At 46.7% G+C, this 27,621-nt stretch overlaps 2 protein-coding genes across 5 annotated transcripts in view; both read right to left on the reverse strand.

Annotated features, from left to right (window-relative positions):
• stmn2a (stathmin 2a) overlaps window positions 1–748 on the reverse strand; it is a 3,699-nt gene extending 2,951 nt beyond the window's left edge. The window contains exon 1 of the mRNA XM_056603060.1: window positions 670–748. Within this exon, the coding sequence (XP_056459035.1) occupies window positions 670–688 (19 nt within the window). The 5' untranslated portion in view covers window positions 689–748. The remainder of the gene's footprint in view (window positions 1–669) is intronic.
• A 26,474-nt stretch (window positions 749–27,222) lies between these two features.
• Window positions 27,223–27,621, reverse strand: part of upp1 (uridine phosphorylase 1) — a 38,229-nt gene continuing 37,830 nt past the window's right edge. For 2 of the 4 annotated variants that reach the window (XM_056603051.1, XM_056603052.1), the window contains exons 11-12: window positions 27,473–27,543; window positions 27,225–27,350 (exon numbers count right to left, since the gene is read on the reverse strand). The gene's annotated coding sequence lies outside the window, so the exon portion shown is untranslated. Of the gene's footprint in view, window positions 27,351–27,472; window positions 27,544–27,621 lie in introns of all 4 variants that reach the window. The other 2 variants (XM_056603049.1, XM_056603053.1) reach the window with 2 other exon arrangements.

Raw genomic sequence — 27,621 nt, forward strand, 5'->3', positions numbered from 1 at the left:
AGGTCCTATGCTAAGCTATTCCCATGGACGAAATGTTTAATATTAGGGTGCCATGAAAAATTATGTTTTCTCAAATAAACAAATGTCGTTTGAGGAATTGAGGTTGTGTGCAGGATGTTCAGATGACACAGATTCTGCCCTAGCGAATTTAGGCCTTAGAAGCTGGATGGTCGGCCTCCCTGTTCTTAGGGTGGGGTCACTCTGCGTTATGCTGCGGTACCTCCACGGCCCGGACCACACAAGGACCTGTACAACCCTAGAACCTAAACCACCCCGGGACCATATCGATTACAAAAGGAGCATTCACGCATTTATAGAAAAAAGGCATATGCATATTTTGTTATGTCCAAGGCAGGCGAAGATCTGTGGAGAGCGTCTTTGTTCCCAGAATGTATGTTAACATCGATCGTCATTTAAGAAAGACGTCAACACGCCGAATATCTATTCTCAATTGAGCCATCTTCAATCCATTTACAAATAGGCATACAATATTTATTGCTGGAATGTTTGTATCTTCCACCGACCGGGCTACGCTACAGGCCTACTAAAGGATGTTGCTCACGACGTCCCATTCAGTCCGCCCATATTATAGCTTACATTTCATAGGCCTATAATAATAATAATAATAAAAATAGGTATTATCATACATTTCATTTGTCAAATGCTTACCGGTCGCTGTTTTGGCCATGGCTGGTGCTTCTCGGCGGAGGATGCGTGTGTTGAGCTGGGCGGGAGGCTCTCAAGGCACTGAGTCAGCGGGAGAAGTGATGGAGGAGGAGGAGCTGCGGCGGGAGCGCGCAAGAAGACCCTCCTCTGACGCGCAGAGCGGGAGGAGGGCTGGAGCATCATAAGAAGGAGGAGGAGCATCAGGAGGAGGAGGACTGGAGCATCAGGAGGAGGAGCATCAGGAGGAGGAGGAGGGGGAGCATCAGGAGGAGGAGGAGCATCAGGAGGAGGAGGAGCATCAGGAGGAGGAGGATGATCAGGAGGAGGAGGATGACTGGAGTATCAGGAGGAGGAGGAGCATCAAGAGGAGGAGGATGACTGGAGTATCAGGAGGAGGAGGAGGAGGAGGAGGAGGAGGACTGGAGGTCATGTCCAGGATCATATCCTGCTCAAACATCTATTGATTGAACATTACATGTAGGACAGAAACGCTGCTCTCTGTCGAGGGGCGTCTTATTGGTCAGCATTTGGTGTATTGGCCAGTCTAAGGATGGAAGAATGCAGGAATCAAGTGCTGTCAGTTAAACGCGTTATTAACGGCGTTAACGCAAACCAATTTTAAGGGCGTTAATTTTTGATTCCCAAACCAAGGGTTGTGTGATTTGGGGTCTTGGAGATATGACTCTGAATTGCTTGGGCTAGACTGAATAATTATTTGTGACCTTTCGAGATGAAACAAGCTTTGTTACAATATTCAACAGGGATGAACCAACATTTTGTGTTGCATTTACCTGATGTCGTATTCATACAGTTTTTTGGAGCGGTTTTGATTCATCCATAATTGTACGTACAATTCTATCAACTAAATCATCCCCTTCATCTGTTTGCACAAGCCGTATGTTTTTTGGAAGACAATTATGTAAGCATACAAGAATGGCTAACCCATTTATGTGTATTTCCACCAGAGCATCAACAAATTGAGTTTTGTGATAATTGAATTGAATTGAAATGAATTAAGAATTTAGTTTTGTCATCAATTGCCGGCGAGATAGGAGTTTGTGTCTCTTAGTAGATGCAGTTCCACTGACTTCCAGTTTAGATGGATAATTTGATATAGCACTCACTAGCTTTAGAAAGCTATCATTATTGTCTTTTTGATGCTCTACAAACATACTTGCAGCTTGAATATCTATTTTACTGACAACGGAAGAGTAGTTGCTTCCAACAGTCTTGATGGTTTTGCCCGACTGCAGCCTGAAGATCAGCAGGAGAACCAGCGATTCTTACTCTAACTTGAATGGTTAACTTAAATGGCTATCCCTTCACACTGTTTATTTTTATTTTTTATTTTATATTTATTATACAGGAAAGTATTAAAAGTAACAATTTAAAACGGGCCTGTCTCAGTAAAATAGCTGATTTCCAGCAGGTTCCTGTTCTGCAGCACACATAACATGTAACAGGGACAAGGCACATCACACGTCACATTTACATACAACACATAACAAGGACATAGCACGTCAGACATCAGTAGGACAATCATATAGACAACAGACTGAGCACAGACAGTGATCTATAAAAGTCAGTGTTTGCAAGTGAATGTGTTGAGGAGTAACAGTTTATAAGCTTTTTTTGAACTGTGTGATGGATTGTAATGCTCTCTAATGTGATGGGGAATGCCATTCCAGACTTAGGTGAAAGTATGGGTGAAGGACCTCTGCCCATAGCCGTTATTGTATGCGGGCACTGGGTGGAGGGCCAGGGAGACAGATCTAGTGACTCGCACTTGGGGCATGTTATGGGTTGGTAAGAGGGAGATGAGTGTCTTGACCAGTACGATCTGTTCTGCACTTGACCACTCTTCTCCAATGCTTGGAATTCTTCATTTCACCTATAAATCCACCAATTAAACAATGTTTCCTAAAGTCAACCTCTTCAGTGTCAGATCTGCGACATTGTTTGGTGTTTATAGGATATGTTTCATCATTCTCAACTGAGCCACGTTATCTTATTGCTCTGGATATAGGCCAAGAGGATGTAAAAGATGAAATACAGGATATATGACACCATATGAAACAAACAGGAGCTGCTAGAATTTTGCTCTCTAGCTCAATGTGTAATATATCTCCCCTTTGTTTACTTGCAACATACTGCTGATTCTTTTTGGCCCGGCTTGAGATGACTCCTCGTGGTTATTGGTACATGTTTCATGAAAAAACATTGTTCAGAAATTCTTTGCATCTGTTATATGAAATAATGGACTTTGTGACTACACAGATTACTTTTCATCATTACATCATCCTCTCCTGGAACCGTCACCTTATCGTGGTGGAGAGGTTTGCGTGTCCCTGTGAACCTGAGAGCTGTGTTGTCTGGAGCCTTGTGCTCCTGGTAGGGTCTCTCATGGCAGAGTGGTCTCAGGTGAGGGGCCAGACTAAGAATGGTTCAAAAAACTCCAATGAATAACGGAAAAAGAGGAGATGTGACCCGGCCCGGAGGAAGCCCGGGGCCCCCGTCTGGAGCCAGGCCCAGACGGAGGGCTCGATGGCGAGCGCCTGGTGGCCGGGTTTGCCACGGAGCCCGGTCGGGCATAGCCCGAACAAACTACGTGGCACCCCCCCTCTCTTCATCCCATGGGCCCACCACCTGGGAAGACCCGTTGGGGTCGGGTGCGCAGCCACATGGGTGGCAGCGAAGGTCAGGGGTCTCGACGGACCAGACCCGGGCGGCAGAAGCTGGCTCTGGGGACGTGGAACGTCACCTCGCTGTGGGGAAAGGAACGGAGCTTGTGAGGGAGGTGGAGCGCTATCAGTTAGATCTGGTGGGGCTTACCTCCACGCACAGTCTCAGCTCTGGTACCGTACTCCTGGATAAGGGTTGGACTCTATTCTTCTCCGGAGTTGCCGAGGGCGTGAGGCGCCGGGCGGGTGTGGGGATACTCATAAATCCCCGGCTGAGCGCCGCGGTGTTGGAGTTTACCCCGGTAGACGAGAGGGTCGCCTCCCTACGCCTAAGGGTTGTAGGGGGGAAAACTCTGACTGTTGTTTGTGCGTATGCACCAAACAGCAGCTCAGAGTACTCGCCTTCTTGGGAGACCCTGAATGGAGTGCCTGTATGGGGCTCCAGTAGTGGGACTCCGTAGTTCTGCTTGGGAGACTTCAACGCCCACGTGGGCAACGATGAGACACCTTGAGAGGCTGGTGGGGAGGAAGGCCTCCCTGATCTAAACCCGAGCGGCGTCCGTTTGTTATTGGGACTTCTGTGCTAGTCATGGATTATCCTAACAACACCATGTTCGAACATAAGGGTGCTCATATGTGTACCTGGTACCAGAGTACCCTAGGCCGAAGATCGATGATCGATTTCGTGATCGTGTCATCTGATCTTGAGGCCGCATGTTTTGGACACTCGGGTAAAGAGAGGGGCGGAACTGTCAACCGACCACCATCTGGTTGTGAGTTGGATCAGGGAATGGGGGAAATTTCCGGATAGACCTGGTAAGCCCAAACGAGTAGTGCGGGTGAACTGGAACGTCTGGAGGAGGCCCCCCGTCCTAGGTATCTTCAACTCACACCTCCGGCGGAGCTTTTTCTGGCATTCCTGTGGAGGTGGGGGGCATTGAGCCGGAGTGGGCGGTGTTCAAAGCCTCCATTGCTGAAGCTGCGGTGGCTAGCTGTGGCCTCAGGTGGCTTAGGCTCCTCAAGGGGGCGGTAACCCTCGGACACCGTGGTGGACACCGGTGGTCAGGAAGCCGTCCGACCTGAAGAAGGGAGGCCTTCCGGATATGATATACCTGGAGGACTCCTGACTCGTTGCAGGGTACCGACAGGCTCGAAGGGCTGCAGCGGCTGCCGTGTCGGAGGCTAAGCAGCGGGTGGGGGAGAAGTTCGGAGAGGCCATGGAGAAGGACTTTCGGTCGGCACCAAAGTGTTTCTGGAAGACTATCCGGCACCTCAGGAGGGGGAAACCGGGACCATCCAGCTGTGTACAGTAAGGATGGGACTCTGTGGGACCTCAACTGAGGAGGTCGTCGCGACGTTGGAAGGAACACTTTGAGGAACTCCTGAATCCCGAATAACACGCCCTCTATGTTGGAGGCAGAGCTCGAGGTTGATGGTGTTTCGTCGTCATTTTCCCTGGTGGAGGTCACTGAGGTTAGTCAAACATCTCCGCAGTGGCAAAGCCCCAGGGATTGATGAGATCCAGCCAGAAATGCTAAAGGCTCTGGGTGTTGAGGGGCTGTCATGGTTGACACGCCTATTCAACATCGCGTGGGAGTCGGTACAGTGCCAAAGGAGTGGCAAACCGGGTGGGTGGTTCCCCTGTTCAAAAAGGGGGACCAGAGAGTGTGTGCCAATTACCGGGGTATCACACTTCTCAGCATCCCTGGTAAAGTCTACTCCAAGGTGCTGGAAAGGAGGGTTCGGGCCGATCGTCGAACCTCAGATTGAAGAGGAACAATGCGGTTTTCGCCCCGGACGTGGAACTACGGACCAGCTCTTCACTCTCGCAAGGATCCTGGAGGGGGCCTGGGAGTATGCCCATCCGGTCTACCATGTGTTTTGTGGATCTGGAGAAGGCGTATGACCGGGTCCCCGGGAGAAACTGTGGGGATGTGCTGCGGGAGTATGGGGTAAGGGGGTCTATCCTCAGGGCCATCCAATTCTTTGTACTCCCAAAGCGAGAGCTGTGTTCGTGTTCATCGGCAGCCAGTCAGTTTCGTTCTCAGTGGGTGCTGGTCTCCCGCCAGGGCTGCGCCTTGTCACCAATCCTGTTTGTGATATACATGGACAGGATATCGAGGCGTAGTCGTGGTGGGGAGGGGGTTGCAGTGTCGGTGGTCTGAGGATCTCGTCACTGCTTTTGCGATGATGTGGTCCTCATTGGATCATCGGCCTGTGACCTTCAGCACTCACTGGATCGGGCTGGCGGCCGAGTGTGATGCGGCTGGGATGAGGATCAGCACCGCTAAATCTGAGGCCATGACTCTTAGCAGGAAACCGGTGGATTGCTTGACTCAGGGTAGGAAATGAGTCCTTAGCCCAAGTGAAGGAGTTCAAGTACCTCGGGGTCTTGTTCGCGAGTGAGGGTACTATGGAGCGTGAGATTGGCCGGAGAATCGGAGCAGCGGGGGCGGTATTACGTTCGCTTTACCGCACCGTTGTAACGAAAAGAGAGCTGAGGCCGCAAGGCAAAGCTCTCGATCTACCGGTCGATCCTTCGTTCCTATCCTCACCTATGGTCATTGAGGGGCTGGGTGATGACGAAAGGACGAGATCGAGGGGTACAAGCGGCCGAGATGAGTTTCTCAGAAGGGGTGGCTGGCGTCTCCCTAGGGATAGGGTGAGAAGCTCAGCCATCCGTGAGGAACATCGGATTAGAGCCGCTGCTCCTTTACTTAGAAAGGAGTCAGCTGAGGTGGTGTCGGGCATCTGGTAGGATGCCCACTGGGCGCCTTCCCTTGGGAGGTGTTTCAGGCACGTCAGTGGGGAGGAGACCTCGGGCAGACCCAGGACTAGGTTGAGGACATTATATCTCAACACTACTGGCCTGGGAACGCCTCGGGATCCCCCCGTCAGAGCTGGTCAATGGGCCCGGGAAAGGGGAAGTCTGGGCCCCCTGCTTGAGCTGCTCCCCCCGCGACCCGACCCCGGATAAGCGGATGACGATGAGGATGAGGATGAGGGCATTACATCATACTTTTCTTCAAAGTAAGATGTTCATTCGTGGAAGAATTGTATATATTTCATCAATGAGAGAATCATTCTGTATCTTCTATTGAGGAACATGAACACTGCGATTACTATCTCACAAACTGTATGCATGCTGATGGGGTCTTAATGGGTCACTTTCTCAGGATTACACCACATTACAGCAAATCTAGGAATTGATAGTGTACCGCTTGACCTTTCTCCCTTGCACCATGACTACTACTACTGTGTGCATTATATAATAGTTGATTCATTATTTAAGTACTCAGTTATAAGATATATTTGATGTGTTAAAGTTAAGTACATTTATGGTAAAGAAATGAATTAGCAACGTTTTCTTTGTAATTTTTTTGTGTAATAACTTGTTAAATCATGTGTACTATGACATTTTGCTCATTTGACCTTTGTGAATACTTTTCAAGGTCGTAAATCAAAATGCTTAATGGTGCCAAAGTTGCATTGTCTTGATTCTGAATGAGTAACTATATAACAACCAGAAGATGCAATAAAACTTTGTATATACCCAACTGCAAGGTTCACCTAAATTTTGTCATCAGGGGCCTCATGTACTAAGGTTGCGTACGCACAAAACGGGGCTGAAAGTTGCGTACGTGACTTTTCACGCCAAGGTTGTGATCTATAAAAAACCAACTTGACGGGAAAATGTGCGCAGCCCTAAGCAAACTCTGACCCATGCGTACGCATGGTTTGGAGGAAAATGAGAATTGGCGACACAGACGGTGTGGTGGTGAACTGAAGTCAGACCGAAGAATTGCAGAGTGAGAAGAACGATTATGTTTTATCAGCCCTTCATAAATGTAATTTCAACCCGTATCATGCGTTAAATCCTAATCAGAATAATTTAAGTCCACTGCGTTATTTCTCAGTTATAACTCCAGAAATATCTCCTTAGAATAGAAATAAAAAGAAATTCTCTATATTTAATCCCGTCACTCACTACTGTCAGCGATCCCACGCACAGTTTTATAAATGAGACCCCTGTGTCTCATTTATAAAACTGTGCTTAGGATCGTTACTAAAAGTGTGCGTACGCCCAAAAGCCAAGTTTTGCGTGCAGCAAAAAATATTCAGACTTTTAAAACCCTGCGTATGCACACCTCTAAGCAATCTTTGCTTTATAAATCACAGAGTGCCTACAAGCGTGCGCAGCTGAATCATATGGAAGCATATATGTAGCAAAATTCAAATGGCAATGCAATTTGGAATTCCATTATGCATTTGACAATGCATTATGCAATTGTATAATGTAATTTGTAAATACGTTATTCAAAGTGTATTTTAAAATGCAAAGTGACAATGCAATCCTCAATTAAATTTGCAAAAGTTATAACAATAAAAATACAATAACATTTTGTCAAATTCTTTGAGTTCCTTTATTCAAATTGAAAAGCTATAGCGTCCCCGTGATTGCAATCCACTTGGCCACGCTCCGTGTGTTGCGATATTCAAATGACATTTCAATCCGCAAAACGGAATCCAAAACGGAATCCAAAGAGGAATCCAAAAAGTAAATATGCAAAGTGGCAAACGTATCAGCCACCAGCGGGAACTACGTCACTTTCTATTGTGTCAGACTGTTTTATGTGTGGGGGGAGGGAGTTCCAGAGCCTGGGTGCTGAACAGCTGAATGACCGGGCACCCATTCGTAATGAGTCGTGATGTGGGGATACATAGTAGTCCAGCAGAGGTTGAGCGGAGGGAGCGGGAGGGAGTGTATTCTTGGAGGAGGTCCCAGAGGTAACTGGGGGCTAGGTTGTGGAGAGCTTTGTAGGTGAGGAGTGGGTGGAGACGGTGGGTCGCCTGTAGCACTTTGGAAATCTTTGTGTTTACCACACTGGCGTCAAAACGTACCCGTGAGGATAAGTCGTCTATCCTATCTCCCAGAACACGCACTCTATCTACTGCATCTGTGTCTTCAACACGATTGTTCTCCACATCATCGGCCAAACTTCGGAGCGTATCAATAATCACCATTGGTGACCATGGACCTGACACATACGAACTAGAAGTGAACAAGGAAATTACGAGCAAGTGACGTAGTTCCCGCCCAGACGCTGATTGGCTGATACGTTTGCCACTTTGCATATTGACTTTTTGGATTCCTCTTTGGATTCCCTCTTTGGATTCCGTTTTGCGGATTGAAATGTCATTTGAATATCGCAACACACGGAGCGTGGCCAAGTGGATTGCAATCACGGGGACGCTATAGCTTTTCAATTTGAATAAAGGAACTCAAAGAATTTGACAAAATGTTATTGTATTTTTATTGTTATAACTTTTGCAAATTTAATTGAGGATTGCATTGTCACTTTGCATTTTAAAATACACTTTGAATAACGTATTTACAAATTACATTATGAAATTGCATAATGCATTGTCAATTGCATAACGTAATTACTTATTGAATTGCAAATTGCAAATTGCATTGCCATTTGAATTTTGCTACATATATGCTTCCATAGAATCAGCTTCACGTTCCGCCCTGTACATGCCCCCATGCATTAACCATAGATGGTCAATGCAAACAACCTCATGAATGCGATTTGCATATAAAACAGACTCAGATGCAAGTATTATGTCTTGTCGGAAACAATGTCAGAAGGACTGAGAAAGGCAAAAAAGCGAAATTTCCCGGAGGTTGAAGTGGAGACAAGTAGTCTTGTTCGGCGGTCACGGGATTGGGATCACTAACAACAAACAGCAGAGTGAGATAAAGCAGTGAACAGCAGTGAACTCTACCAGTGGCACAGAGCGCACAGTCCCAGAATTAAAAAAGAATTGGTCTGACATAAAGGTACATATTTTTATGTAGGCTACCAATAAATCGTTATGGTCCCTGAAGACCCTCTCCCTCCGAATCCTTCCATTTGCATGGTCCTCCAGCAGTGCCATGGTGCAGCATTACGCATCGTGCTCACCGCTGTATTTATAGGGTTACGGTAATAAGACTGACCGCGAGAACACCTTGGATAATCAGTTTGTAATAACCCACGTAAAATTCTTGGACAAAAGCCCTTTTTAAAGCCTGATATGTCATGAAAAGCATCAAGAGGAACGGACAATAATATAACGATTGTGATGAGGAGTATGTGGCTTGGTTTTCCACACTTGGGATTTAATTGACATTTGATTATGCGTTTACAGTGTCACATGAAAATATTATGTTATTGACACATGCTGGACACATGCTTATTGACACATGTTGGACAGATGCTTTATCCATGCAGTCGTGCCGTCATTGCACAGTATGGAGTGACGGTATTAAATATAGAGAATTTTTATTTTGAATTTTTATTGAGATTCTAAGGAGATTTTTCTGGAGTTATAACTGAGAAATAACGCAGTTGACTTAAATTATTATGATTACATAGATTTAACGCATGATACGGGTTGAAATAAAACTTATGAAGGGCGAAGATAAAACATAGTCGTTCTTCTCCCTCTACATTTCTTCAGTCTGACTTCAGTTCACCACCACACCGTCTGTGTCGCCAATTCCCCTTTTCCTCCATACCAGGCGTACACATGGGTCAGAGTTTTCTTAGGGCTGCGCACATTCTCCCGTCAAGTTAGTTCTATTTCATGTAGGCTACGCCGTCTAGGCTTCGCCTTATGGGCTTGTCCCGTGTGCGTGCTTGCGCGCACTGAAAAATGTCAACTATGCACCAATCAACGTGGGCACCGCCCATCCTCCCTTTTCTTTCAGCATTTGTACTGATCAACGGTAAACGGAGAAATGACTTCCAACCTTAAGATTACCGGTGGCAGCGGCTTGGGCGAGGCCACGGACCAACGGCCCTTTTCAGGGCCACTGGAGAGCGCTCCTGTTAGAGCTGGGGGGCCCTTTTCAGGGCCTCAGTGCGCCTCCTGTCCCGCTTCCCTGGTGCCGGGTGACGGGCACCTGGCGTGTTTCAGGTGCCTCGGCGCTGAACACGCCGTGGCTGCCTTGGTTGCCCCCGCCTCCTGCGCCGCCTGCCTCGTGCTGCCTGAAGAGGGGCTCCTCTCCAGGCACCTCTTTTTCTCCCTGTCGGTGGACCTCGCTGAGGCCATCGACATCTTCAGGGCCGTCATCGACATCTTCAGAGTTCTGGACGCACTGGACGCAGACGACGAGCACTTCGAGGTTGACGACGTCTTTGCTGGTTCTGCGTCCGAGTTCTCCCGCTCCGGGCTTCCACCGAAGCCACTGTCGTCTCGAGGGAGAAACCACGCCGGATGGCCAATCTCTTCGGCGAGATCATGGGTGAGGCGGCGGCCATCGAGGGCATCCCTATGCCAGCCCCGCCTCTCGCCCCCATGTCGGATGACATGCAGGGCGAGTGTTTTCGCACCCTGTCTTCCTCCCGGCGGGCTACCCAGTGCCCCCTGTTCCCACCGGTTCAGCACCTTTTCACCGCTGCAGGTGGGGACCCCTCTACTTTGAAGGCCCCGGTGAGGGCCTTCACTTACTTCACCAACGTGGAAGGGTGGGCTGATACTCAGGCGAGGGGGATCCATCGCCTGGAGCCTTCCCTAGCAGCGCTTCTCTGTCCGGGCGCCGGATGGTGTCCTGAAGAGAAGCCGCTGCCCCCCGACCGCCTCCAGAAGCAGATTACCGGCCTGACGGACAGGGTGTTCGTCTGTCAACAACATCGCCCTGCTCTCCTCTGCCCTGGTCTCCTTGTCGGCTGGCAGGGAGGCTTACGGCCCGGAGGAGGCCGTGAGATGGCTGACGGTTTCCCGCTTCTCCAGCGCCATCCTTCAGCTATGCCAGCCGATAGCCGTTTCGGCCGGCCAGCATATGGCGTGGGCCACCATGATCCAGAGGGCCATATGGCTCTCTCACACTGCGGTTCCGGAACGAGAGCGGGCCAGCCTCGTCCAGGGCCCATTAGCTCCGGATGGATTATTTGGGCCTCGGTTCTCGGAGGTGCTCGCTAACCAGCAGTCCGTCCGTGAGAATCGTTCCCGGTTCGGGGCGATTCTCACGGGCTCCTCCCACCAGCAGGCCGGGAGGAAGCGGGGTCCAGGCCGGTTCCAGCGCACCAGGGGGCCGCCTCCACCTCCAACCCCGATGCCGTAGCAGCAGTCGTAGCAGCAGCAGCAGCAGTAACAGCAGCCGCCGCCGCAGCCTGGGAGAAGTTCCGCAAACTTACTCCCACTTTTTCTTACCCCAATAAAGAAAAGAAAGACCGTTCAACCGAACGGCAGTACATACTCCCTAAAGAGCGATATTCCTTTAGATTACCTCTTTCCCCCCTCAGCCAGATGGCTGTAGGGTGGCGGCCGGACAGCGTGTTTACATAACCTCTGGTTCACCTGCTTCTAAGAAGCGGTGTCCCTTTGAGCTTCGTTAGCGGACTGGAGACTCATTACACGAGCCCGTGGATACGGATGCTTGTACTAGTTTCCTAGTTTCCCACATTATCTCCTCTACCTCCCTTCTACGTCTGTGGAAGGTGAGAAGACGGGTCTGCGCGCTGTGGTTACAGCCAGCGGACCACGCGCGGTCACGAGTGCTACGGCTAGACGGCTCGTTGCCTGTTCAGCGGACACGAGCGCGGCGTCTAGACAGCTCGCTGTTTGTACAGCGACTAGCTCTGTAACGTCTACCACTCTCGCTGAGCCTCCTCCCTTTTAAGGGATGCCCCCCTTGGTCCACACACTGTGTGGAGGCGGTAGGGGCCGAGGAATACGGGTTATTCCTGGACAGCGTTCCTCAGATGTCAGCTCGCCCTCTCTCCGACCGCTATGCGTGTTGGCTAGAGCGGTGCGTTCTACCATCGTGGTTGGACAACACGTTGAGATGGGGTCATCCCATACAGTTCAAGCGCCGTCCCCCACCCTTTATGTAGTTGGTGGAGACCAGGCTACGGGACCCAGCGGCAAGCACGGCTCTGGCAGCAGAGGTGGCCCGTCACTTGGAGAAGGGGGCCATCACTGTCGTCGTCCCCCCCCTCCGTTTTGCTTTTATGGGGGTGGCGTACGAATACCAGTGCCTGCCATTCGGCTACTCCCTGGCCCCGCGCACCTTATCGAAGTGTGTGGAGACGGCGTTGGGACCACTCAGGCGTCAGGTAAAGAGGGTTCTCTTCCTCCTCGACGACCTACTTATTCTGAGCCACTCAGAGGAAGCTGCGAGAAGGGACACCATGACGGTGATAAACCATCTCTCTTTCCTGGGTTTTGCCATCAACTGGGAGAAAAGCTTCCCGCTCCCCTGCCGGCAGATAGTCTACTTGGGGCATTGCCTAGACTCAGCCGCCATGACAGCGATGCTCTCGCCTCCTCGGCGAGACGCCATCCTGTTGGCACTCTCGTTCTCAGAAACGTGTCCTGTCCGCGCTGTCCACCATGCGCCTGTTAGGGCCCTTGGGTCTGCTCTTTATGCGCAGACTCCAGCGTTGGTTTGCTCGCCAACGGTTGGACCCCGTGCGACACAAGCTCAGGGTGCTCCTCCTACCCCGTTCGGTGTCACCAGATCTGGAATATTGGGGAAACATCCCCGCCCTTCTCAGGGGTGTTCCCCTGGGCAGAGTGACGTCCTACGTAGTGGTCTTCACGGACGCCTCGTTGACGGGTTGGGGAGGAACGTGCCTCTCTCACTCGGTGGGAGGAGAGTGGCGCACGCCCCCTACAGTCCACATAAATGTGTTGGAACTCTCCGCTGTGAGGATAGTGCCGTTGCATTTCTTTCACCTGGTACGTGGCCGCCACGTTCTGATCAGGACAGACAGTGTGTCGGCGGCGGCGTACACTAACAGGGGGGAGGGCGCTCCTCTGCTCTCCACCAAAAAGCGGTCGAGCTCTGGCTTTGGGCTCATCAGTATCTCCTCAGTCTGAGAGCCCTGCATATCGCGGGTGCCCAGAACTTCGGGCGGACCTCATGTCTCGCACCGCGAGACATGAGGGAGAACACACACTGCAGGTGGTGGTTCTCTCTCAACCCTCGTTGGGGGTGGATGCGTTGGTGCGCACATCTTGGCCGCGGGTTCTCTTGTATTTCCTCTGCTCCAGCTGATCCTTCCTCTTCTGGAACAGGTCAGACAGGGGAGATTGTCCCTGATTATAGTGGCTCCGGAGACGGAGCCGGAGATGTATCGGGACGGCTGTTGGTCTGGCTCCTGAGAGGTTGATCCTGCAGGGCAAAGGTTCGCCTGAAGCGGCTATCAACACTATCCAGGGTGCTCGTGCACCTTCTACCTTTTCCCTTTCTTGGTGTGACAGGAACCACACTGTCCCATCCCATTGCGAGATGGGTTGCGTTTCTACAGCACTTATTGGAGAAGGGTTTGGCTTTTTCCACTATCAAGGTCTATGCGGCAGCTGTTTCGGCTGGCCATGCAGGCTGTGATGGTGGACCGATCTTCAGCCATCCACTGGTCAAGAGGTTCTTGCGTGGGGCTAGACGGGTTAGGCCTGTTTCGCGCGTGCTTACACCACGCTGGGATCTCCCCACTGTGTTGCGCGGGTTGTCCAGGGACCCTTTCGAGCCTGTCTCAGGCCGATTTGGATGCCCTGTCCTTTAAAACTGCGCTCTTATTGGCTTTGGTTTCTGCCAAGCGGGCCTGTGAGCTGACCGCTCTCTCTGTCAGCCCGAGTTGCTTGTTGCTTAACGAGGACAGCTCCTTTGCGCTGCTCAGACCTAATCTTGCGTTCCTCCCTAAGAACATTAATAGTTCTTTCCGGTCGAGAGATATTGTGCTTAAGTTTTTTCAACCCCCGCCTCATTCTAGTGAGGCGGAGGCGGGGTTGCATCTCCTGTGCCCGGTGCGGGCGGTGGCTATGTACGTGAAACGCTCGGCCGTGTTCTTGGTTTATAGCTACGCTAGCAGGGGCCGCGCTCTCTCTAAACAGCTGTTTTCTCGCTGGATATGTGAGGGTGTTTGCTTAGCCTACGCTCGGCAGGGCTTAGCGCCACCATTACCATCACCACCGATACCATCACCACCGTTGATCTAGGAGGAATTTGTTTTTTATTAAGCTGTTGTGTTTTGCACATCCTCGGCTTTTTTGAGTCTTATGTGCCCTGGTGACTTAAGTTACTTTGACTGGGGTCCAGCAGGAGTACATTGATTGGGCTCCGCCTTAGCCCATAAGGCAACCCTAGAAGGCGTAGCCTACATGAAATAGAAGGATAGAAGAAATAGAAGTTATGATATTATAACTCTAGTTCTATGATTGTAGGCGTAACCGTTTAGTTTCCCACCTGCTGTACCATCCAAATGCCGAAAGAATAGTGTGGAGGATGGGCGGCGGTTTGCGCCGCCTTATATACGCGGTGCCGTGGGAAATGGGGGCGGTGCCCACGTTGATTGGTGCATAGTTGAAATTTTTCAGTGTGCGCGAGCACACGCATGGGACAAGCCCATAAGGCGAAGCCTGGACGGTTACGCCTACAATCATAGAACTAGAGTTATAATATCATAACTATAGTTTTTTGTATATCACAACCTTGGCGTGGAAAGTTACGTACGCCACTTTCAGCCCCGTTTTGTGCGTACGCAACGGTTATAAATGAGACCCCTGGCAACTAGACTATTAGGGCTGGTTGCAGAATCTATATTGGAAGGTTAAGGTATTATGTTTGTCTTTGGTTTGTTTTGTGGTTAACATCTGAGAGGTGTTTTTCCTGTAACATGAATATATAAGCGAATCACTTCAAAGTTTTATTTCATTTATAAACAGCATTGTTCTTTGGGTTGGCAAGACAATACTGGACGTGGTAGTGCATATTTTAATAATTAATCGAGCTTGGAGGACTAAAACATTAATAACCCAAAATTTAATAATAATAGATTCAATTTATATAGCGCTTTTCTCACACTTAAAGCGCTTTACATAGGGGCATAACAATAGATAAACAAGATTTATCTTTTAGTTGATGGGGCTAGGGTTGGTGAGTGATCTAGGGGTAGGCAGAGGAGAAGAGATGAGTCTTTAGGCGGGACTGGAAGATGGTGAGGGACTCAGAGTCACGAATATTTTGGGGGAGGGAGTTCCAGAGCCTGGGAGATGCCCTGGAGAAGGCTCTGTCACCAAGGCTATGGAATTTGATGTGTGGGTGGAGAGTAGACCGGCTGAGGAGGATCTGAGGGCCCCGGGGGGTTGGTAGAGGGAGAGAAGGTCAAAGAGATATGGGGGGGCCAAATGGTGGAGGGCTTTGTAGGTGAGGACCAGCAGTTTGTTGTGGATCCGGTGGGAGATGGGGAGCCAGTGGAGATTCTTGAGGACTGGGGTGATGGGGTGCCACGCTTTAGTGTGAGTGAGGAGAAGGGCTGCTGCATTCTGGACCAGTTGGAGTCTGTTGATGGAGGTGGTGGACATGCCGGCGAGGAGTGAATTGCAATAATCAAGGCGGGAGGAGATGAAGGCATGGATGAGTCTTTCTGCAGCGTGGGGTGTGAGGGAGGATTGCGATATTACGGAGGTGATAGAAGAAGGTTTTGACAGTGTGGCGGATGTGGGGTTTAAGGGAGAGGGTGGAATCAAAGATTATGCCAAGGTTGCGGGCCTGGGGGGAGGGGGAGACCATGGAGCCGTCAATAGTGAGTGTGGGGGGGTTTGCAAGTTTACTGAGGGTGGATTTGGAGCCAATGAGGAGGAATTCAATTTTGTTGCTGTTAAGTTTCAGGAAGTTATTTTGCATCCAGAGAGTAAGTGAAGACAGGCAGGATTCAATGTGGGAGAGGGGGGGTTGTGGGGGGATTTGGTGCTGAGGTAAATCTGCGTGTCGTCGGCGTAGCAGTGGAAGTCAATGGAGAAATGGCGGAGTAACTGACCAAGGGGGAGGAGGTAAATGATGAAGAGGAGGGGGCCAAGTACAGAACCTTGGGAAACGCCTTGTGTGACGGTGGCTGTGGCAGATGTGTGGTTGTGGAGGGAGATGAAGTGAGATCTGTCGGAGAGGTAGGAGTGAAGCCAGCTGAGTGCAGTACCTTCGATACCGAGGTTGCTGAGTCTGGTGAGCAGGATGGTGTGGTTTACGGTATCGAAGGCTGTACTCAGGTCAAGGAGGATGAGGTAGTTGAGGGAACCAGAGTCGGCAGAGGTGAGGAGGTCATTGAGGACTTTGAGGAGAGCGGTTTCTGTGCTGTGGAGGGGGCGGAAGCCAGATTGGAGGGGTTCGAAAAGGTTATTGGCGAGGAGATGGGATTGGAGTTGTGTGGTGACGATGCGTTCAAGGGTTTTGGAGAGGAAGGGTAGGTTGGAGATTGGGCGGTAGTTACTGAGGGAGGAGGGGTCGAGACCAGGTTTCTTGAGGGTGGGGGTGACAGCAGCAGATTTGAAGGCAGAGGGGACAGTTCCACGGGACAGAGAGGAGTTGAAGAGCATAGTGAGGTAAGGGCAGAGAACGGGGAGGCAGGACTTGAGCAGGGGAGTGGGGAGGGGGTCAAGGGAGCAGGTAGTAGGTTTGGAGGAGCCTATAAGTTTGGAGAGTGCAGGAGGGGTAACCAGGTCAAAGTGGGTGAGACGGCAATGGGGAGGAGGTGTTGGGAGGTCCAGAGAGATGGGTAGGGGAGGGGCCATTGAGTGTGCAGGGGGGTTATGTACAGGGAAGAGTGAATGGTTGATTGCGGTGATTTTGTCTGCGAAGAACTGGAGGAATGAGTTGCAGAGATCTGGGGTGGAGGTGGAAAGGGTGCTGGTCCAAGGTTTGAGGAGGTTGCTCACTGTGGAGAAGAGGGTTCTGGGGTTTTGACAGGGGTCAGAAAAGATGGCGGAGAGGTAGGCAGACTTGGCGGTGATGAGGGCGTCTTTGTAGGCAGTGAGGTGGAGTTTGTAGGCTTGGTGGTGGACTATGAGTGAGGTTTTTTTGGAGAGTCGTTCGAGTTGGCGGCCGGTTTGTTTCAATTTGCGGAGTGCAAGTGTGAACCAGGGTGAGGAGGTATTAAAGGAGACAGTTTTGGTTTTGAGGGGGGCCAGGGTGTTGAGGGAGGAAGACAGGGTAGCATTAAGGTGGTTTTTGAGCTCATCAGGTGAGATGAGGGTTGAGTCGAGGGGGAGGGTGGAGAAGAGCAGGTCAGAGAGATGGTGGGGGTCAATGGATTTTAGGCTACGGAAGGTGATTTCTCTAAGGGGGCGGGGGCGGGAGATGGGGGAGAGGATGGTGAACCGTAAAAGACTGTGATCAGAGAGGGGAAAGGGGCATGGCCGGAGGTCGAGTACAGGGAGATTAATAGAGCAGACAAGGTCAAGGAAGTGTCCTTTGTCATGGGTGGGGAAGGTGACATGTTGGGCGAGAGAGAAATGTTCCAATAAAGTGGTGAATTCAAATGAGAGCCTGCAAGTGGGGGACTCCATGTGGATATTAAAGTCACCAAGTAACAGCAGACGTGGAGGGAGGGTTGATGCTAGTGTGAGGAGTTCAGTAAAGTCAGAGAGGAATGAGGGATTAGGTTTGGGTGGCCGGTAGATGAGGATAACTGTTGTGGCAGGGGTGGCATTGAAAGCAATGAATTCAAAGGATGATACTACTGAAGGGAGGGTGAGTTCTTTGATCAAATAGTTCTCTTTATGTATGACGGCGAGGCCACCTCCACGGCAAGCGGGGCGGGGTTTGGCGATGTAGCTGAAACCGGGGGGAGATTCTTGGTTGAGGGAGAAAAAATAATTGGGTTGTTGCCAGGTTTCAGTAAGCAGAAGGAGATTGAGGTTATTGTCAAGGATGAGTTCATGTATGATGGGGGCTTTATTGGTGAGTGAACGAGTGTTGAGGAGGGCAAAGTTGACGCAGCCAGAGGGTGGTGGGATCGGGGCAGGCTGGAGAGGTCTGAGGTTAGCCAGGTTAGCTGTGCGGGAGGACAGAGGGGAGCTCACCTGCCTGGGGAGCTGCTGCCTGACGGCAGCGCTGAAAGGTCCGGTAGCAGCTGAGTCCTGATGACTTGGTAGGGGTGTGACGGAGCGAGCAGGTGACCGGGTGAATGGGATGGAGAGTCCATGCTGGGACAAAACAAATCCACGGCATGAGCTCTAGTGGATGTAACGGCGACGACGTAGGAGACCAAGTTGTTTGACGACTGAGATGGATGATGGGAGGGAGTAGTTGAAAAGACCAAACAGCTGTGCAGGCGATAAGGTGAGCATGATGCGGCCGGTGCGCAGAGATGGATGACAGCGGTGTAGACCAGGATTACCCACGGCAAGACAGGAGGAGATCGACCAGGGAAAAGACTGACTGGGGGGAGACCATGCAGAGTGAGGAGGATGGATCTGACCAGGTCTTGCCGACGGAACAGCTAGCGTTAGCCGGCACTCGATAGATGAGCGAGGAGGACCCACTAGCAGAGTTCGGGAGGCGAGTGGATGAAAGTTGTCCGGCAAAGCGATATAGATTGTTGGAACCAGAGGGCTCTTTTCCCGGTGAGGCAAAGATTGACAGTTGGAAGGCTTCAGAAACAAATAGATGCCTAGCTACCCAGCTAACAACACCGGTGAGTCTAAAGATCAATGTCCCGAAAAACTGGAAGGGTTCGTAACAATAGCTTGTTAAAAGTGAAAAAATAAAAGTGAAAAAAAGCACAGGAAAACTATTTTATCAGTCACAAAAATCGAAAAAAGTCGTGATCAGAGAAGCGGCGAACAAACAACGCCAGCGTCCTCTCTGGTAGCCATGGCAATGATGATTGGCAAAATATAGATTATAAACCTGATCACATTCATTATATAGCACCGAGGGGACCTACATTATAAATAAGTGTGATTAAGATTCATTATGATTTTTAGTGAGCTATGTACCCTGGAAATCCAGAGTTCTCACAAATTTTCATGAGTTCAATTTGAATTGGCTCAGCGAGTCAGTCCGGGAATGAGTAATTTACTGATGGTGTAATCCATTTGTATGGTATGCCAGAACGTGCTAGTCGTAAATTGTAAATCTCCCAGCTTTCTTGCGACATTTCGCGGAGGAACACCCCCTTTTGGCCGGTGTTCTGCCAATTTCTGCTCCCTTGTCAGATTTTGCTACAGTAGTGCGACTCGATAGCAGAGTCTATCAAATCATGCTACCCATCAGAAAATGCTATACGTCACAAGCACGACGTAAGGCGCATGTGATCTGTAGAACAAATGCCTCTATCAAATAATGCTCCCACTGCAGAATCACGTTATTTTATATCGCTACTCACCCTATGTACACTGTATGAATATGGGGAGCATATTTTGATGCTTGCTTATACATCTTTATTTAAGATAGCAGGAGAACCGTTGTTCTGCCATTTTCTGCTACGAACTAATTCTGCTACCTAGTGGTTCTGCGCATGCGCATCTTTTTCTTTAAAACATGTTTTTAACTGCGCAATTATCTTACACATATGTTTAACATTGCGCATTTTCACCTCTAAGCACGTAAATATGTGCACACTTCTGATGAATGTCGAAATAATACGGGTCTGGGAGCGGAGAAAGATTTTTGAGGGGGGGGGGGGCTCTTGTCTTGTCATAACAAGATATTTATCATGTTACATAAATTCTAAATACTTCTGTTTGTAAAGCTATGGAGGAAAGATTGAAACAACCGTTTGACCTCCTGCCTCTGGGAACATTCCCGGATGGCTTTGATAAGTCCCAGAAATTAAACCTTAGGAGGTATGCTTAAAAATTCAAGTTAAATGGTGAGTACTGAAATACATGCTTGTTTATAACGTCTTTCACATTATTTTAAACCACTACTCACCATATGTACACTGCAAGAATATGGCGAGCATAATTGATGCTTGTTTATAACGTCCTTATTAAAGATAGCAGGGGTAAAGTAGCGTGTGTGGATAGACCAATTGCCTCTATCAAATAATGCTCCTACTGCAGAATCCCATTATTTGAAACCACTACTCACCCTATGTACACTGTAAGAATATGGGGAGCACATTTTGATGCTTGTTTATAACGTCTTTACTCAACACTAAAATCCCACAGCTGCTGGAATCGCTATTCTCTTAAAGGTCCCATGACATGCCAACACGTGTGGGTTGATTAGCTGTTTTTCAAGCCGTTCTGGAAATCTGTCCCTTATGACCTCACAGGTGGGCGTGTCCACCTAGATGTGTACTAGGTGGACACGCCCACCTGTGAAGTCAATGTATGCATTGCACGGTCTCGCTGTTTGTGCAATACAAAGTCTTTATTAAAGATAGCAGGGGTAAAGTAGCGTATGTGGATAGACCAATTGCCTCTATCAAATAATGCTCCTACTGCAGAATCCCATTATTTTAAACCACTACTCACCCTATGTACACTGTAAGAATATGGGGAGCACATTTTGATGCTTGTTTATAACGTCTTTATTTGGTAACCCTTCCTTTTACAGTCCCCTAATTACTAGGTATTTACCCGGTACCTGCATGGTAAATTATAGTGTATTACTGGGTAATTACCACTGGTAATAAGAAGGTAAATACAGAGGTAGTTACCCGGTAAATACATGGTAAATCATAGTGTATTACTGGGTAATTACCACTGGTAATAAGAAGGTAAATACAGAGGTAGTTACCCGGTAAATACATGGTAAATCATAGTGTATTACTGGGTAATTACCACTGGTAATAAGAAGGTAAATACAGAGGAATTATCCAGTAAATTATAGTGTATTACTGTGTAATTACCACTGGTAATAAGAAGGTAAATACAGAGGAATTACAGCTGATGTACCAAGTAAAACCTCCACTATTACCCATCAACTCAACTAAGTAGCGTGTAGTTTTAACTGTTTAGGTTGGTAATAACTCCGATATTGTGTACTTCCTAGGAAATTAGGCAACCAATTCTTAGAAAAACCTATTATCCAAGGTTTATGTTGGTAACAGCCCAAATGTAATGATGTACTATCTAGAAATTAGCATAGTACTTTCCAATAAAATACATTTTCTTAGTTATTATTCATAGCTACACCCATTTAGAAAGGGTTTATTCAATTGACCACTATGGAATTACTTACCTGGTAACAACCTCTGCAGGAAGTTTTCCTCTAGTGTCATGGTACATCTTCTTAAATACTGGGTACGAAGCCGTTTGTTTCCATGGTATTACCAGGTTCTTACCATATCATTTATAATAGATACATTCCATTGTCCATGCAGTCAACACAAACTTGTACCATGTACGTTCTGCGACGTTACCAAGTAAAACACGACAATTTACCCAGTAAGTAAGCTGAAACTGTACTGTAAAAGGAAGCCTCGTTTGTTTCCATGGTATTACCAGGTTCTTACCATATAATTTGTAATACATTATTCCCTTTTCCATGCAGTCAACACAAACTTGTACCATGTACGTTCTGCGACGTTACCAAGTAAAACACGACAATTTACCCAGTAATTAAGCTGAAACTGTACTGTAAAAGGAAGCCTTCGTTTGTTTCCATGGTATTACCAGGTTCTTACCATATAATTTGTAATACATTATTCCCTTTTCCATGCAGTCAACACAAACTTGTACCATGTACGTTCTGCGACGTTACCAAGTAAAACACACCAATTTACCCAGTAATTAAGCTGAAACTGTACTGTAAAAGGAAGCCTCGTTTGTTTCCATGGTATTACCAGGTTCTTACCATATAATTTGTAATACATTATTTCCCTTTTCCATGCAGTCAACACAACTTGTACCATGTACGTTCTGCAACGTTACCAAGTAAAACACGACAATTTACCCAGTAATTAAGCTGAAACTGTACTGTAAAAGGAAGCCTTTGTTGTTTCCATGGTATTACCAGGTTCTTACCATATAATTTGTAATACATTATTCCCTTTTCCATGCAGTCAACACAAACTTGTACCATGTACGTTCTGCGACGTTACCAAGTAAAACACGACAATTTACCCAGTAATTAAGCTGAAACTGTACTGTAAAAGGAAGCCTCGTTTGTTTCCATGGTATTACCAGGTTCTTACCATATAATTTGTAATACATTATTCCCTTTCCATGCAGTCTACACAAACTTGTACCATGTACGTTCTGCGACGTTACCAAGTAAAACACGACAATTTACCCAGTAATTAAGCTGAAACTGTACTGTAAAAGGAAGCCTTGTTTGTTTCCATGGTATTACCAGGCTCTTACCATATAAGTTGTAACTGGTTATTCCCTTTCCATGCAATCAACACAAACCATATATGTTCTGCAACATCGTTTCACCAGTAGTTAAGCACTTTAATTTTTATTATAAAACCCCAAACCACTGTTGATGAAAGACATATTAAAATTAAACAAAATCAAGGCTTATCTTTCAAACAATGCATATCTCACAAACAGGCACTGAAACACTGAAGAAATTGGCCAAAAAAAAGAGCCGTCCACATCAACTCAATTTAAATGTTACTGATGGTGTTTTCATAGAACACATGACAGTGTTATGGCAAGTGACCACAAGGAAGACTGCTTCAACCTCTACAATTTGAATAAGTGGTGAATGCCATGCAGCAATCTGCCTATGGGAGCATCTTTGTGGTCATTCGCAAACCAATGAGTCCACTCGATGAATGAGAGATGACTCTTTAGTGTCTTCTCTGAGGTATCCCTGCAGTCTCCACATCTGGGATTTGAAGGCTGACCAAGACCTGACCAGGTACCTCCAAACTCCCCTTCAAGAATCAGAAGACAAGAAAATAAACATTAGGACTGTCAATTAATGAACATTCTAGAACATGTAGAACTCAAAGATTATTTTGTTTATCAGTTAAGAAAGGATGCTGGTCCTCTGCCATTGTGTTTGGTCATATTGAAAAGAGAAAAAGGCATAGCCATAAATACAGTTAATAGGACGGGAGGGGACAGGCCTGTTAGCTCCGGTTAGCCCTTTAGCATCGAGCTAGCGGAGCTTCTGTCATTCAAATAACTCAGACATGTTGTCTAAAACCTATAACACCCAATTTATTAAAATATCCGGATTTAATCGGGCTCTCTCCCATAAGTACAGTTAATAGGACGGAAGAGACAGGCTCTGTTAGCCCCGGTTAGCGCGATGCTAAAGAGCAGCTCTACCGGAGCAATGCCACCTCAACAGGTGCAAAGTTAGCCTCCAGTTTGATATTCGCCGGATATTCGGTTTACCACCCAATCGGATTCATCAACATAAGTGCAATACATTACGGGCTTAGTATGTTGAGGACGGTTTAGGACACCGTATCGCGAAAAATCACAAACACATGTTAGCGCCATCGATGTCTGTGCAACCACGTCATTTACGTTCTGGCTGCTACCTGTTTTAGGGACCGTCAACAAATTACACTCACCTACTGTTGGCAGAGACGTTACCATGGAATTGTTCAGGGAAATGAATCACACAAATATATTGCAATATAGTTAATCATAATGCAGTTAATAGTTTAATATTCGACAAAAATCGACCAAACTATATTTGAAATTATTAATTGCATCCCGTTTAACAATAATGCAATATTAGCAAAGTTACCTGCCGTAAGTAGCAGCCCACCATTGGCAACTACTACTACAATCAGGTGACAAAATGTATTTTTTTGTGATTTTTATGTTATTTTATATGATTTATTTCCAGAAACAATTCCATGGTAACGTCTCTGCGCACCAGTCGGTGAGTGTAACTTGTTGACGGTCCCTAAAACAGGTAGCAGCCAGAGAACGTAAATGACGTAGTTGCACAGACATCGATGGCGACAACATGTGTTTGGATTTTTCGCGATACGGTTTCCTAAACCGTCCTCAACATACTAAGCCCGTAATGTATTGCACTTATGTTGATGAATCCGATTCGGTGGTAAACCGAATATCCGGCGAATATCAAACCGGAGGCTAACTTGCACCTGTTGAGGTGGCATGCTCCGGTAGAGCTGCTCTTTAGCATCGCGCTAACCGGGGCTAACAGAGCCTGTCTCTTCCCGTCCTATTAACTGTACTTATGGGAGAGAGCCCGATTAAATCCGGATATTTTAATAAATTGGGTGCTATAGGTTTTAAACAACATGTCCGAGTTATTTGAATGACAGAAGCTCCGCTAGCTCGATGCTAAAGGGCTAACCGGAGCTAACTGCCTGTCCCCTCCCGTCCTATTAACTGTAATTTATGGCTATGCCTTTTCTCTTTTCAATATGACCAAACACAATGGCCAGAGGACCAGCATCCTTTCTTAACTGATAAACAAATAATCCTTGACTTCTACATGTTCTAGAAATGTCATTAATTGACAGTCCTAATGTTTATTTTCTTGTCTTCTGATTATTGAAGGGGAGATTTGGATGGTACCTGGTCAGGTCTTGGTCAGCCTTCAAATCCCAGATGTGGAGACTGCAGGGATACCTCACAGAGAAGACACTAAAGAGTCATCTCTCATTCATCGAGTGGAACTCATTGGTTTTGCGAATGACCACGAAGATGCTCCATAGGCAGATTGCTGCATGGCATTCACCACTTATTCAAATTGTAGAGGTTGAAGCAGTCTTCCTTGTGGTCACTTGCCATAACACTGTCATGTGTTTTATGAAAACACCATCAGTAACATTTAAATTGAGTTGATGTGGACGGCTCTTTTGTTTGTCCGATTTCTTCAGTGTTCAGTGCCTGTTTGTGAGATATGCATTGTTTGAAGATAAGCCTTTGATTTTGTTTAATTTAATATGTCTTTCATCAATAGTGGTTTGGGGTTTTATAACAACAATTAAAGTGCTTAACTACTGGTGAACGATGTTGCAGAACATATATGGTTTGTGTTGATTGCATGGAAAAGGGAATAACAGTTACAACTTGTATGGTAAGAGCCTGGTAATACCATGGAACAAACGAGGCTTCCTTTTACAGTACAGTTTCAGCTTAATTACTGGGTAAATTGTCGTGTTTTACTTGGTAACGTCGCAGAACGTACATGGTACAAGTTTGTGTTGACTGCACGGAAAAGGGAATAATGTATTACAAATGATATGGTAAGAACCTGGTAATACCATGGAAACAAACGAGGCTTCCTTTTACAGTACAGTTTCAGCTTAATTACTGGGTAAATTGTCGTGTTTTACTTGGTAACGTCGCAGAACGTACATGGTACAAGTTTGTGTTGACGCATGGAAAAGGGAATAATGTATTACAAATTATATGGTAAGAACCTGGTAATACCATGGAAACAAACGAGGCTTCCTTTTACAGTACAGTTTTAGCTTAATTACTGGGTAAATTGTCGTGTTTTACTTGCTAACGTCGCAGAACGTACATGGTACAAGTTTGTTGTTGACCTGCATGGAAAAGGGAATAATGTATTACAAATTATATGGTAAGAACCTGGTAATACCATGGAAACAAACGAGGCTTCCTTTTACAGTACAGTTTCAGCTTACTTACTGGGTAAATTGTCGTGTTTTTACTTGGTAACGTCGCAGAACGTACATGGTACAAGTTTGTGTTGACTGCATGGAAAAGGGAATAATGTATTACAAATTATATGGTAAGAACCTGGTAATACCATGGAAACAAACAAGGCTTCCTTTTACAGTACAGTTTCAGCTTAATTACTGGGTAAATTGTCGTGTTTTACTTGGTAACGTCGCAGAACGTACATGGTACAAGTTTGTGTTGACTGCATGGAAAAGGGAATAATGTATTACAAATTATATGGTAAGAACCTGGTAATACCATGGAAACAAACGAGGCTTCCTTTTACAGTACAGTTTCAGCTTACTTACTGGGTAAATTGTCGTGTTTTACTTGGTAACGTCGCAGAACGTACATGGTACAAGTTTGTGTTGACTGCATGGACAATGGAATGTATCTATTATAAATGATATGGTAAGAACCTGGTAATACCATGGAAACAAACGGCTTTGTACCCAGTATTTAAGAAGATGTACCATGACACTAGAGGAAAACTTCCTGAATAAACTGAATAAACCCTTTCTAAATGGGTGTAGCTATGAATAATAACTAAGAAAAGTATTTTATTGGAAAGTACTATGCTAATTTCTAGATACATCATTAAATTTGGGCTGTTACCAACATAAACCTTGGATAATAGGTGTTTCTAAGAATTGGTTGCCTAATTTCCTAGGAAGTACACAATATCTGAGTTATTACCAACCTAAAACAGTTACAACTCACACTACTTAGTTGAGTTGATGGGTAATAGTGGAGGTTTCACTTGGTACATCAGCTGTAATTCCTCTGTATTTACCTTCTTATTACCAGTGGTAATTACACAGTAATACACTATAATTTACCGGACATTTCCTCTGTATTTACCTTCTTATTACCAGTGGTAATTACCCAGTAATACACTATGATTTACCGGGTAACTACCTCTGTATTTACCTTCTTATTACCAGTGGTAATTACCCAGTAATACACTATGATTTACCATGTATTTACCGGGTAACTACCTCTGTATTTACCTTCTTATTACCAGTGGTAATTACCCAGTAATACACTATAATTTACCATGTATGTACCGGGTAAATACCTAGTAATTAGGGGGCTGTAAAAGGAAGGGTTACCCTTTATTTAAGATAGCTGGAGTACCGTGTGTGGATAGACCATCGCCTCTATCAAATAATGCTCCCACTGCAGAATCACATTATTTGAAACCACTACTCACCCTATGTACACTGTAAGAATATGGGGAGCATATTTTGATACTTGTTTATAACGTCTTTATTTAAGATAGGAGTACCGTATGTGGATAGACCAATAGCCTCTATCAAATAATGCTCCCACTGCAGAATCATGTTATTTTACACTCACCCTATGTACACTGTTGATGCTGTTTAATAACGTATATTGAATATTTCAACGGTACAGTATGTGCAATCTACGTAATGTAAGAAATATGTTTGTGAATGGGATTCTGTGTGTGTATATGTGCAATAGATAATAATTATTCAAAAGATCCAATAATAAAAACCGCCAAAAGATCTCAAATCTTTATTTTATTTTAAGGCATTTCTTGCAAATATATACAGCCTTATTTTCATGGGCATATTGGGCACACTCAAAATTTGGCCACCGACTGCACAATCCACACTGCACCTACCAAATCAAACAATTAAAAGAGCCTTACAATTTACAATGCAATACATTGTATGGTATTATGCACACACATTTTTGAGTCAATTAATAATACAAAGCACATATTTTACGTTATACTTTACCTTTTCAATCATGCTCTCATCTGCATTTTCTTCGGCAAAGGAGCACACCACACAGAAGTCCTCTGCATTCCCTAGAAACAAGGTTTTCAAAAGATTTTAAAACTCCAATCATTCTGTGAGTAAATAAATCATGGTACACTATAATGTAT

Source organism: Gadus chalcogrammus, chromosome 11, assembly GCF_026213295.1.
Source record: "Gadus chalcogrammus isolate NIFS_2021 chromosome 11, NIFS_Gcha_1.0, whole genome shotgun sequence".
NCBI lineage: Eukaryota > Metazoa > Chordata > Actinopteri > Gadiformes > Gadidae > Gadus > Gadus chalcogrammus.